Source organism: Mytilus edulis, chromosome 1 (genome assembly GCF_963676685.1).
Source record: "Mytilus edulis chromosome 1, xbMytEdul2.2, whole genome shotgun sequence".
Taxonomy (NCBI): domain Eukaryota; kingdom Metazoa; phylum Mollusca; class Bivalvia; order Mytilida; family Mytilidae; genus Mytilus; species Mytilus edulis.
Genome location: NC_092344.1, coordinates 49,614,444 through 49,626,629, shown reverse-complemented (window position 1 = coordinate 49,626,629; position 12,186 = coordinate 49,614,444). Strand labels below are relative to the sequence as shown.

The window sequence follows — 12,186 nt, the reverse complement described above, 5'->3', positions numbered from 1 at the left end:
ACGTTACTCTGTATCTTTATACTTGGAGAGCAGGGTTCACTTACAAAAAAGTTCGTTTAATACAAAATTATCAACGTGTGTACAAACTTTTTTGTAAACGGAAGTTGTATTCTATGTACAGTAGGGATGGCCTTTTGTAATCCGTAGATCAGGATGATTATGTTAAAGATGCCTTCGACCAGCATTGCTGTATTATTTATATCTGACATGACCAAAGGTGGCAAAAGCCTGTAAAGTGGAGAATATTTGGCAGTAAAAGCTCCCAAGTTTTCCAAACAGATCATTTATAAATTGCGATGTAGAATACGTTCCCGAATGGAATAGACTACCAGACAATCTCGTGTGTGCTTAGACAATTGAGAGCTTTAAACTTCGGTTGCTCTCACAACGTTGGATTAATTTTCCAGCGCCTCTCTCCCGTTGCCACTGATGCCATATATACTGGCCCTGCAACGTACTTATTCAGATTCAGAATTGAGTTCAAGTCTTGTAGCATTTTTATTGGAAACCCAGACACACACCAAATTTAAACACTCTAGGGACTTTTTCTACTAGTAATGTATCTCTGCCCGGACATATTTTACCAGGACAAAGTAATCGCTTATGATATACAGAAAACCTTTAGGTAGAGGTCAGCGTACAAGGTACGTAGTACAGAATATTAGTGCAAGTTAAAACTCTTCAAAGTTCTAGGCATATACACGTTGAAAATATGCGGCACAGCTCTATATTTTGATATTTGAAAACAAAGTAGTCTTGCATATGAATTAACTTCACATTCTACATGATATTTTTTTTTCAAAACTTCCTGGGACTATTATACTACTAGTCTCATCAACTTATTAGCAAAAGCAAAACAGACAAAAATGACATTATGCAGATTTTGTATATTATGTTTCTTGTCACTTGTGTATACAATGTACTATGTTTGCATTTTAACCCGTCAGGGTTTCATGTTTTTTTGCAATATAAAATAAAATATTATACCTACCTACCTACCCATGACAAAAAATATACCAAGCCAAATTATTTTTTTTGGAAAAAAATAAAATATTTTACCTACCTACCTACCCTGTTTCAAAACATAGGGTCGGAAAAGGGCAAACAAACAATATTTTAATTTAGGCCTAATACTATTTTTGTGGCGTCTGTCACCAGGACATTTTAATCCTACGTTTTGGTGGTGTCAGCATTTAGGCCCAATCTGTGGTATTTTTTTTCTATACTTTTAAGGATTTGTCAAATCTTCATGCAATTTTATGAACTTGGAAACAAGCAAAACATTTTTATGATCAAAAGTCAGTATCCAGTGTAAAATGTTTAAATTTAAAAAAAATCCCCTATTTTACTGATAATTTTTTTTTTCTTTTAAAGTTGACTTTTAACTACAGAATTAAATTTTTTAGCCATAATAAATTTTTTTTAATCTTAAGGAACTTCATGTTAAGAAATTGGATAAAACTGCCCAATGATTTACATAAAGGTACAATGATTTACAGAAAAGAAAGGAAAAGAAAAAAAATATCATATATACCTAAGGAATCTAAAAGTCACTGAAAATGAAATAATATAACGCTGAATTGAATTACCAGTTTATTATAGGATATATGAACATGACATACATAAAAAAAAATGAAATAAAACAGAAAACTGAAATCCAGGTCAAATATATTTGGTTTTGAACATTTATATACCTCATCGCTGTGGCAAGTTCTGCACAGAGGTAAACTTGAAAACAGCTAAATTTAAAGCTACAATTTTTTATACGACCGCGAAAATTTTGATTTTTCGTCGTATATTGCTATCACGTTGGCGTCGTCGTCGTCGTACGAATACTTTTAGTTTTCGCACTCTAACTTTAGTAAAAGTGAATAGAAATCTATGAAATTTTAACACAAGGTTTATGACAACAAAAGGAAGGTTGAGATTGATTTTGGGAGTTTTGGTCTCAACATTTTAGGAATTAGGGGCCAAAAAAGGGCCCAAATAAGCATTTTCTTGGTTTTCGCACTATACCTTTATTTTCAGTAAATTGAAATCTATGAAATTTTGACACAAGGTTTATGACCACAAAAGGAAGGTTGGGATTGATTTTGGGAGTTTTGGTTCCAACAGTTTAGGAATAAGGGGCCAAAAAAGGGCCCAAATAAGCATTATTCTTGGTTTTCGTACAATAACTTTAGTATAAGTAAATAGAAATCAATGAAATTTAAACACAAGGTTTATGAACACAAAAGGAAGGTTGAAATTGATTTTGGGAGTTTTGGTCCCAACAGTTTAGGAATAAGGGGCCCAAAGGGTCCAAAATTGAACTTTGTTTGATTTCATCAAAAATTGAAAAATTGGGGTTCTTTGATATGCTGAATCTAAAAATGTACTTAGATTTTTGATTATTGGCCCAGTTTTCAAGTTGATCCAAATCGGGGTCCAAAATTAAACTTTGTTTGATTTCAACAAAAATTGAATAATTGGGGTTCTTTTTCTTTGATATGCCGAATCTAACTGTGTATGTAGATTCTTAATTTTTGGTCCTGTTTTCAAATTGGTCTACATTAAAGTCCAAAGGGTCCAAAATTAAACTAAGTTTGATTTTAACAAAAATTGAATTCTTGGGCTTTTTTGATATGCTGAATCTAAACATATACGTAGATTTTTGATTATGGGCCCAGTTTTCAAGTTGGTTCAAATCAGGATCCAAAATTATTATATTAAGTATTGTGCAATAGCAAGAAATTTTCAATTGCACAGTATTCAGCAATAGCAAGAAATCTTCAATTGCACAGTATTGTGCAATAGCAAGCAATTTTCAATTGCACAGTATTGCGCAATAGCAAGAAATCTTCAATTGCACAGTATTGTGCAATGGCAAATATTTTCAATTGCACAGTATTGCGCAATAGCAAGAAATATCTAATTGCACAATATTGTGCAATAGCAAGAAATTTTCAATTGGAGTTATCTTTCTTTGTCCAGAATAGTAGTTGAATCAACTTAAATCATTGTTTTATACAATATACAATGTATATTCACTTTTACTTCCAACTGATAAATTAAAACAATCTTTACCATTCAGTGATAAAAAGCACTTTATTTTACATTTTAATATTTTATGATGTATTTAAATGAGTAGTTATTGTTGCAAACTCCATTAGGAATTTGAATTGAGATCAGTTTTGGAAAAAGGAAAAGGGGGATGTGAAAGAAAATGGGGGGGGGGGGGGGGGGGGGGGTTAAATTTTTCTCATTTCAGATTTCATAAATAAAAAGAAAATTTCTTCGAACATTTTTTTGAGAGGATTAATATTCAACAGCATAGTGAATTGCTCAAAGGCAAAAAAAATATTTGAAGTTCATTAGACCACATTCATTCTGTGTCAGAAACCTATGCTGTGTCAACTATTTAATCACAATCCAAATTTAGAGCTGAATCCAGCTTAAATGTTGTGTCCATACTTGCCCCAACTGTTCAGGGTTCAACCTCTGCGGTCGTATATAGCTGTGCCCTGCGGAGCATCTGGTATTCTGTTTCACATATATATATATATATATAAACGAGTATAAATTGAAAACTATGTTCAAACCTATGATTGCGTTGGATAAAAACCGCAATTTTTATACATGTGCATGTAAAACAAATTTTGTTGTAGAAGGGTCTAAATACAGCACAAACAACATTTTCCAAAAGACCAAAAAAATGAAGAAGTATATTTAAACAAAATGTATTTGACTAATATATATATATATATATATACATATGAGGTTTCAGGAATAATCTAATTGACAGGTCTCTTTATTTATAATTACTTTTAAAGATGTATTATCTTTAATTCGCCAAAAATTTGTCATCTCGTTGTTGTAGATGGAGAGAACAAAGAGAAAGAGGATGAAGTCATTGTTATATCAGATTCTGAAAAGATTAAAGAAGATCAGACAGAGATGGAAACAGAAGATGAAGTTGTTCTAATATCAGACACTGAATCTGTGGCAGGTGGAGGAGACAAAAATAAGGAAAACAAGGAAAGATCATCTAAGAGAAAAGCTGATGAGGAAGGAGGACAAATGAAAAAGATTAAAGGAGAAAATGACAATTTGGAAAAGGTTTGTTGCATATATCTTGTTTTAACTAACTGTTTTCTTTTCCTTTAAATATCTGTGATGCAGATAGGTAACGGATGCCTCCATGTAATGCCTACATCGGTAAATAATTATTTTGAATTGTCAATGCATAATGTTGTTCATAGAACGTGACCAAATAAAACCATACACATTTATTGAGATAATACTGCAAGTTCAGGCAACTACTTACGTTACAATTCGCAGAAGCAATAATGAAGCTTTTGTAAAGTGCACAGACAAAGAGAAAATTCAGTTTCCCTCAACAATTTTTGAAATTTCAAAAAAATAAAAAAATGAGGAATTGTGGTATGATTTACCAATGAGACACAACTATCCGCCAAATGTCAAAGGAAGTGGATTTAAGCAATTATAGGAGTTCTCTAAAATAACTCTTATTGATATAAGAAATAAGAAGATGTGATATGATTGACAAATTATGTATAAAATTATATTAATGAAAAACAAATATGAAAAACAACAACCAATGAGATAACTAATTTTCCTACAAAAAACTGTAAATTTAGGTTATTCTTATCTGGTACAAATAGAAATGTATTAGTCCAGTTCTCAGGATTTAATCACATGTAAAAACCTAGGTAAATTACTGGTAAATTCAAGCAAATGTAATGGTTGTCATATTCAAATTTGCACAATTATAGGTTGCCTTTTGTTTATCTTATTATTTCAGAGTTGAATTATTGAAATTTTCCCGTTTTTTTATTTTTATTATTCTTGGATTGAATATTTATTTTTCTTTTGTTACCCACTCAATAAATTTTAAGGTTTAAAAAATAGAGAAATAATTTATGAGAGTCTATTGATTTGCTAGTGATTTTAATTACAGTACAACTGGATGCAATAAATTTTATTTCATGGTAAAAGCTTTCTTATATAACTATTTATATGTTTAATGTTTCCAGACAACAGGAGTAGAAACAAAAGATAAGCATGGAGTTCAGGAAGAAGGTGATAACAAACACTCCCAGGAAAAACCTGACCAACATCCTGCTGAGTCAGTTAATGTCACTACGGAAACATTTGTAAGTAATTTATATACACAGAGAAATTGTTAGAATTAGTGTCATATTTTCGTGGTTACCGGTTTTTTGGATTAAGGATTTTTTTTTTATGAATATTTAAATCAGTGGTTTCACAAAAAAATATGTGATAAGAATCAGGGAATGTGTCCTTAGAAACAACAACAACACCAAAGAGCAGAAACCAGCTACATAGTGAGAAAATCCTGCACCCAGAAGTTTGCTTCAGGTGGCCCCTTAACAGTAAATGTATACTAGTTAAGCAAAATTGGACCTAACACATAAATTACGAAACATATAAATGAACCAAAATTATAGAAAAAACATACAAGACTCAGAAATACCACAGGTTCCAGACTTGGAAAAGGCACAGAAATGTGGCATTGTTAAACATGCTTTGTAAGATCTCAAGTCTGCATACAAAGCCATAGAAAACTTCTATACCTGTATCCAAGAAATCCATGAAAATTGGTATTGTGAAAATAATAATGGTAGAGGGTTTTTCTCTAGGCACTTAAGCTTCATTAACCATTAAAAACTGATCACCTAGAAACCAATGATTTAAAAACATTGAATTCAGTAATGCTTTTCTTTAACAGACTGCTCAAAGTGATGCTGAAAAATATGGAATTCAAGAATCTGGAAGCAGTGTTGACCCACCTCAAGATAATTCCAGTACAACAGCTGAAGTAGATAGCACAAAGAAAGGACAGAAAGTCACTACAGATGCAATGAATAATACAAATGCAGAGAGTAGCAAAAGTGATGTATGCATAAACCATGATGTTTTAATATCTTAATTCAAGAGAAATTTACACAATGGGTTTGATCAGGAAAAGCTGCAATTTTTAATTTGCTGGTTTATTGACTTTTTATGCGACAGATTTGAATCTGTAGGCTGTAAAAAAATATGTATAGAATTACTTCAGCTTCATTGTTTACAATATTTGTATATAATTTGTCATCATTCTTTAAATCATAGAAAAACAAATATTTTTTCTCAACTGTTTTAAACATACAACATGCAAGATTTGTAAAAAAAAAAGGGGAATAAATGGTCTAAAACCCACACACAAATATTTTCCCATCTTTTACTAATAAAAGGACTTCAACTTTTTTGCAGTTGTAAATACAGTCTGGTGTTAATGTTTGTTAGACATCAGTTTATAACTTTGGCAAAAGGTTTTTAATCAAGAGAAAAATTAGTTATTTGTTTGAGGAAGTACAACGAGTGTATATCTTCATGAATTTATTATGATATTTGAATAAAAGGGGCAAACTTCAAGATCAGGAAAGATCAAAGAATAATATTTTCTGTATTTTACTGATAGATGGACTTGCTTTTTAGCTCACCTGGCCCGAAGGGCCAAGTGAGCTTTTCCCATCACTTTGCGTCCGGCGTCCTGCGTCCGTCGTCGTCCTGCGTCCGTCGTCGTCCTGCGTCCGTCGTCGTTAACTTTTACAAAAATCTTCTCCTCTGAAACTACTAAGCCAAATTTAATCAAACTTGGCCACAATCATCATTGGGGTATCTAGTTTAAAAAATGTGTCCAGTGACCCCGCCAACCAACCAAGATGGCCGGCATGGCTAAAAATAGAACATAGGGGTTAAATGCAGTTTTTGGCTTATAACTCAAAAACCAAAGCATTTACAGCAAATCTGACATGGGGTAAAATTGTTTATCAGGTCAAGATCTATCTGCCCAGAAATTTTCAGATGAATCGGACAACCCGTTGATGGGTTGCTGCCCCTGAATTGGTAATTTTATGGAAATTTTGCTGTTTTTGGTTATTATCTTGAATATTATTATAGATAGAGATAAACTGTAAACAGCAATAATGTTCAGCAAAGTAAGATATACAAATAAGTCAACATGACCGAAATGGTCAGTTGACCCCTTAAGGAGTTATTGCCCTTTATAGTCAATTTTTAACCATTTTTCGTAAATCTTAGTGATCTTTTACAAAAATCTTCTCCTCTGAAACTACTGGGCTAAATTAATCCAAACTTGACCACAATCATCTTTGGGGTATGTAATGTAAAAAATGTGTCCGGTGACCCGGCCATCCAACCAAGATGGCTGCCACGGCTAAATATAGGACATAGGGGTAAAATGCAGTTTTTGGCTTATAACTCAAAAATCAAAGCATTTAGAGCAAATCTGACGAAGTGAAATTGTTTATCATGTCAAGATCTATCTGCCCTGAAATTTTCAGATGGATCCGACAACCGGTTGTTGGGTTGCTGCCCCATAATTGGTAATTTTAAGAAAATTTTGACGTTTTTTGTTATTATCTTGAATATTATTATAGATAGAGATAAACTGTCAACAGCAATAATGTTCAGCAAAGTAAGATTTACAAATAAGTCAACATGACCGAAATGGTCAATTGACCCCCTAAGGAGTTATTGTCCTTTATAGTCAATTTTTAACAATTTTCATAAAATTTGTAGATTTTTACTAACATTTTCCACTGAAACTACTGGGCCAAGTTCACTATAAATAGAGATAATTGTAAGCAGAAAGAATGTTCAGTAAAGTAAGATGTACAAACACATCACCATCACCAAAACACAATTTTGTCATGAATCCATCTGCTTCCTTTGTTTAATATTCAAACAGACCAAGGTGAGCGACACAGGCTCTTTAGAGCCTCTAGTTTCAGTCAACATTACACTTTCACGCTGACATTTTCAATCACAAATCCACAGAACCCTTTACAATATTTTAATTGATAATTTATTTACATTTAGTACTTGTATTATAGTTCAAAAAAATGTCTGTAGTTTGATCTCATATCCAGTCTTGTTCATCTTTGAAGATTTCTGAAAAGGAGAAAAAGGAGATTGCAAGTTCAGAGGATAAGCCAGTAGATAATGAAACTTCTAAAAGAATCACAAGAGCAACTACTAAAGCAATGAAAGAAAAGGAAAATAAAGCAGGAAACAAAGAACAGGTACAGAAGAAATAAATTAAATATTTGTAATTTTAGTAAATAATTGTTAGTCCCAGGTTTTAAATTTTTTTTTTCAAAAGGACAAAATTGATAGAACAAAGTGTTTTTAAAAACAATTACTTTTGTTACTTTCTCTTGGAACTATGAAACAGAATGACTTCAGGTAACTTGACTATGATAAGGTACTCATCTGTTTATATTCTTACTTGCTATTTGCCAATACTTTGAATTTTAGATATTGAATGATATTATTCTCACCCCTTGGCCCTTTCTTCATATTTGGTCTGCATCATGACAGTTATGACTTGGCTTACCTACCTCCTTCTTTCATATAAGTTAAATAATGAAGGATGAAGTGTTGAATATAAAGCCTGCAACACTTCCATTGTGAATATTAAAATGAGGGCATGTGGTAAGATTGCTAATGAGACAACTATCCACCAAAGTTCAAATTAAGTGGATGTAAGCAATTATAGCCATACATCCTTCAACAATGAGAAAAACCCATACTATATGGTCAGCTATAATAGGCCCACGAAAAATCTGAAACTAATCAAATTAATTAAAATTAACTATTTATACCCCTGCTTTAAAAAAGGGGGGGGTATACTGTTTTACCTCTGTCTGTCAGTCCGTCCGTCAGTCCGTCCATCAGTCCGTCCGTCAGTCAGTCCGTCCCATGAAACTTTCGTCACATTTTTCTCAGGAACTACACATCCATCCTTTCTGTAATTTGGTATCAACATTTATATATGTCAGCCATACCCTGTGATGCGTTTTCAGATTCATCACTTGACAACTTCCTGTTTACCGAACAATTGTCTGATTTTACACATGATAGCCAAGTTGAAAATTTTCGTCACATTTTTCTCAGGAACTACAATACAAGGATTTCTGAAATTTGGTTTCAGGATTTATATAAGTCAGCTATACCGTGTGATGCGTTTTCAGATTCATCACTCGACAACTTCCTGTTTACCGAACACTTGTATGATTTTACACATGATAGCCAAGTTGAAAATTTTCGTCACATTTTTCTCAGGAACTACAATACAAGGATTTCTGAAATTTGGCTTCAGGATTTATATAAGTCAGCTATACCGTGTGATGCGTTTTCAGATTCATCACTCGACAACTTCCTGTTTACCGAACACTTGTATGATTTTTTTCAGATTCATCACTCGACAACTTCCTGTTTACAGAACACTTGTATGATTTTACACATGATAACCAAGTTAAAAATTTTCGTCACATTTTTCTCAGGAACTACAATACAAGGATTTCTGAAATTTGGTTTCAGGATTTTTATAAGTCAGCTATACCGTGTGATGCGTTTTCAGATTCATCACTCGACAACTTCCTGTTTACCGAACACTTGCATATTTTTACACTATTAATATTATCCCCTTGCGGCGGGGGTATCATCAGTGAGCAGTAGCTCGCAGTTTCACTTGTCTATTCCTGACAATCCATTATTAGATGTTGGATACAATTATTCGTGGATTTTCATGGTAAAGATGTACCATGACTTTAAATGACAAAGTTCGACAAAGTAGGAATTTTTCTTGAAGCTTGTGTGTAGATTTTGACAAAACAGCTAATTAAAATTAATATCCACAAAAATACAATTTTTCCTAAATCCTCAGAAATTGGTTCCCATAAAAATAAATAACTCCACAGTATACACAGTATATATGTGAACAGTTCAGCCTTTATGAGTTCTCAGTATATATGTGAACAGTTCAGCCTTTATGAGTTCTCAGTATATATGTGAACAGTTCAGCCTTTATGAGTTCTCAGTATATATGTGAACAGTTCAGCATTTATGAATCCACATAATATATGTGAGCAGTTCAGCCTTTATGAATCCACACAATATATGTGAGCAGTTCAGCCTTTATGAATCCACATAATATATGCGAGCAGTTTAGCCTTTATGAATCCACAGTATATATATGAGCAGATATTTGGAAGATAAGCAGACCAAGATTTCCATTTCTGAATGATTTTGCAACTTAGAATTTTAAATGTTTAATTATTTTGTGTTGATTATTTTTTTCTAGGAGATTGAGAAAAGAGCTCAAAAGAATGGAACAGATACAAGGTATTTAAAAATAAATAAGCCAACAAAATTAAATTCATTTTATAAGGAAAATTTTATTCTTAGAAACTACCTCTTGTAAATTTTGAAGTGAAAAAATGTAAAACTTTGTAGTGAATTCCATTATGACCATGACATAGTCAATGATTAATGGAAAAAGAAAAAGTTGAGAACTGATAAAAGTTTTACATTGTGTCCAGTGGTTGATATTTTATGATCATGATGATCTCTTATTGGTGATTATCAAGCATTTTTATGCCCCCCCCCCCCATTAATAGCGGAGTGGGCATTAAGTTTTACCCTTGTCTGTCTTTACGAACATCCCAAAGTTGGTTTCCATTCTCTAATTTTAGTTTGCTTCAACAAAATGAAACTTATACAAAATGCTTATTACCACAAAACACCGATCAGGTGTGAATTTTGGTGGTGTAACTTTAAGCTTTCTAGGGTTATTCCCCTTTACAAATTGAAAAAAAATGCTGAATTTGTTTATTTCCATTCTCTAACTTTAGTTTGCCTCAACCAAATTAATTAAACTTATACACAATGCTTGTTTTGACAAAACACAGGTCAAGGATGAATTTTGGTGGTGTCACTTCAACTATTCTACAGTTATGCCCCTTACAAATGGAAAAATTGGGGATTTTCTTGTATCTGTTCTTTAACTTAACCTGAACAAAATGTTATTAAACTTACACACAATGCTTATTACCACAAAAATACAGATCAAGTTCGAATTTTAGTGCTGTCACTTTAACTGTTCTAGAGATATATCTCTTTACAAATGGAAAAATTTGTGATTCTTTTGTTTCTTTCTCTGACTTAAGTTTGCTTCAACCAAATGTTATGAATCTTATACACTATACTTATTACCACAAAACTCCAATCAAGTACAAATATTTGTAGCATCACTTTTTAGGTAAGACACTATGGGACTGACTTGATATCAAAATATTTCATGGTTTATCAATACCTTTGAGATACACAAAATATAGTGCATTGATCAAACATTCTATACTTTCTATCATTGAACATATCCAGAAATTTTTCAATGAGATAGTTTCTCAGATATTCAAGTCACAGAACAATGTTATATGTGTCAAGAAAATTACATAACTAGTTAAAGGTGGAGGAATTTAATATCTGTTCTAAAAATATCAATGATGTACTTTAAAAGAAATTTTTAGAATTGAAGGTATCTTCCTTTGTCCATAATTGTAGTTGAATCAACTACACAATGCAATGTTCTCTGAAAAATTAAAACAATCTTTTCCCTTGGGTGCTTACAAGCACTTTGATTAATGTTCTTCAGTTTTGTCCCTTCATAACTTTATATGATATGCAAGCGAGTGCATCATCTGTGTCCCATGGACACATTCCCCATTTATTTTAAATTCTTTTACAGTAATTTCAAATTTAAATAAAAATTATATTGAATTAAAATCCCGTCTTTATTTGATAGGTCTGCAGAAATTCAACATAAGAAAGGACTAGGAAAAGCAACAAATTCTTCATCTTTTGATGTCTTCTTTCATGCAATAATTCATTCATCAATTTATGATGATAGCTGTACTGCTTATATAAGATTTTCCTTGAATAGGCTTGGTGGATGGACTAGCAAGACACATGAATTGTTTCCAATGAAGTTAGTATACTATGATAGCATATGACTACGTTTGCACACAGAAAACAATAAATATTCAATGAAAAGATAGTAATGGCTAGATAAAATATATATATTCTATATTGGTGAACATTGCTTTTTAAAGTTAGATTTTTTTCAACTATCTTGGAAAGGTAAATATAGTTATCATTAGGAAAAAGTTGAGGAATATGCGGATGTTCCTCTAATAAATTAATAGAAAATGGTAAGTGTGATGATCAGAACCAATATGACTTGAAGCTGCTTGAGTATGAGAGAAATTTAATCAATGTGTGGTTTATCAAATGGGTTATAATCCTACCATACACAAC

The 12,186-nt window shown here is 32.2% G+C and overlaps 1 protein-coding gene across 1 annotated transcript in view; it reads left to right on the top strand.

Moving 5' to 3' along the window:
• Positions 1–12,186, top strand: part of LOC139520838 (uncharacterized) — a 29,131-nt gene that overhangs the window by 13,421 nt on the left and 3,524 nt on the right. The window contains exons 8-13 of the mRNA XM_071313862.1: positions 3,860–4,098; positions 5,037–5,156; positions 5,753–5,920; positions 7,977–8,111; positions 10,175–10,215; positions 11,675–11,857. Of these exons, the coding sequence (XP_071169963.1) occupies positions 3,860–4,098; positions 5,037–5,156; positions 5,753–5,920; positions 7,977–8,111; positions 10,175–10,215; positions 11,675–11,857 (886 nt within the window). The remainder of the gene's footprint in view (positions 1–3,859; positions 4,099–5,036; positions 5,157–5,752; positions 5,921–7,976; positions 8,112–10,174; positions 10,216–11,674; positions 11,858–12,186) is intronic.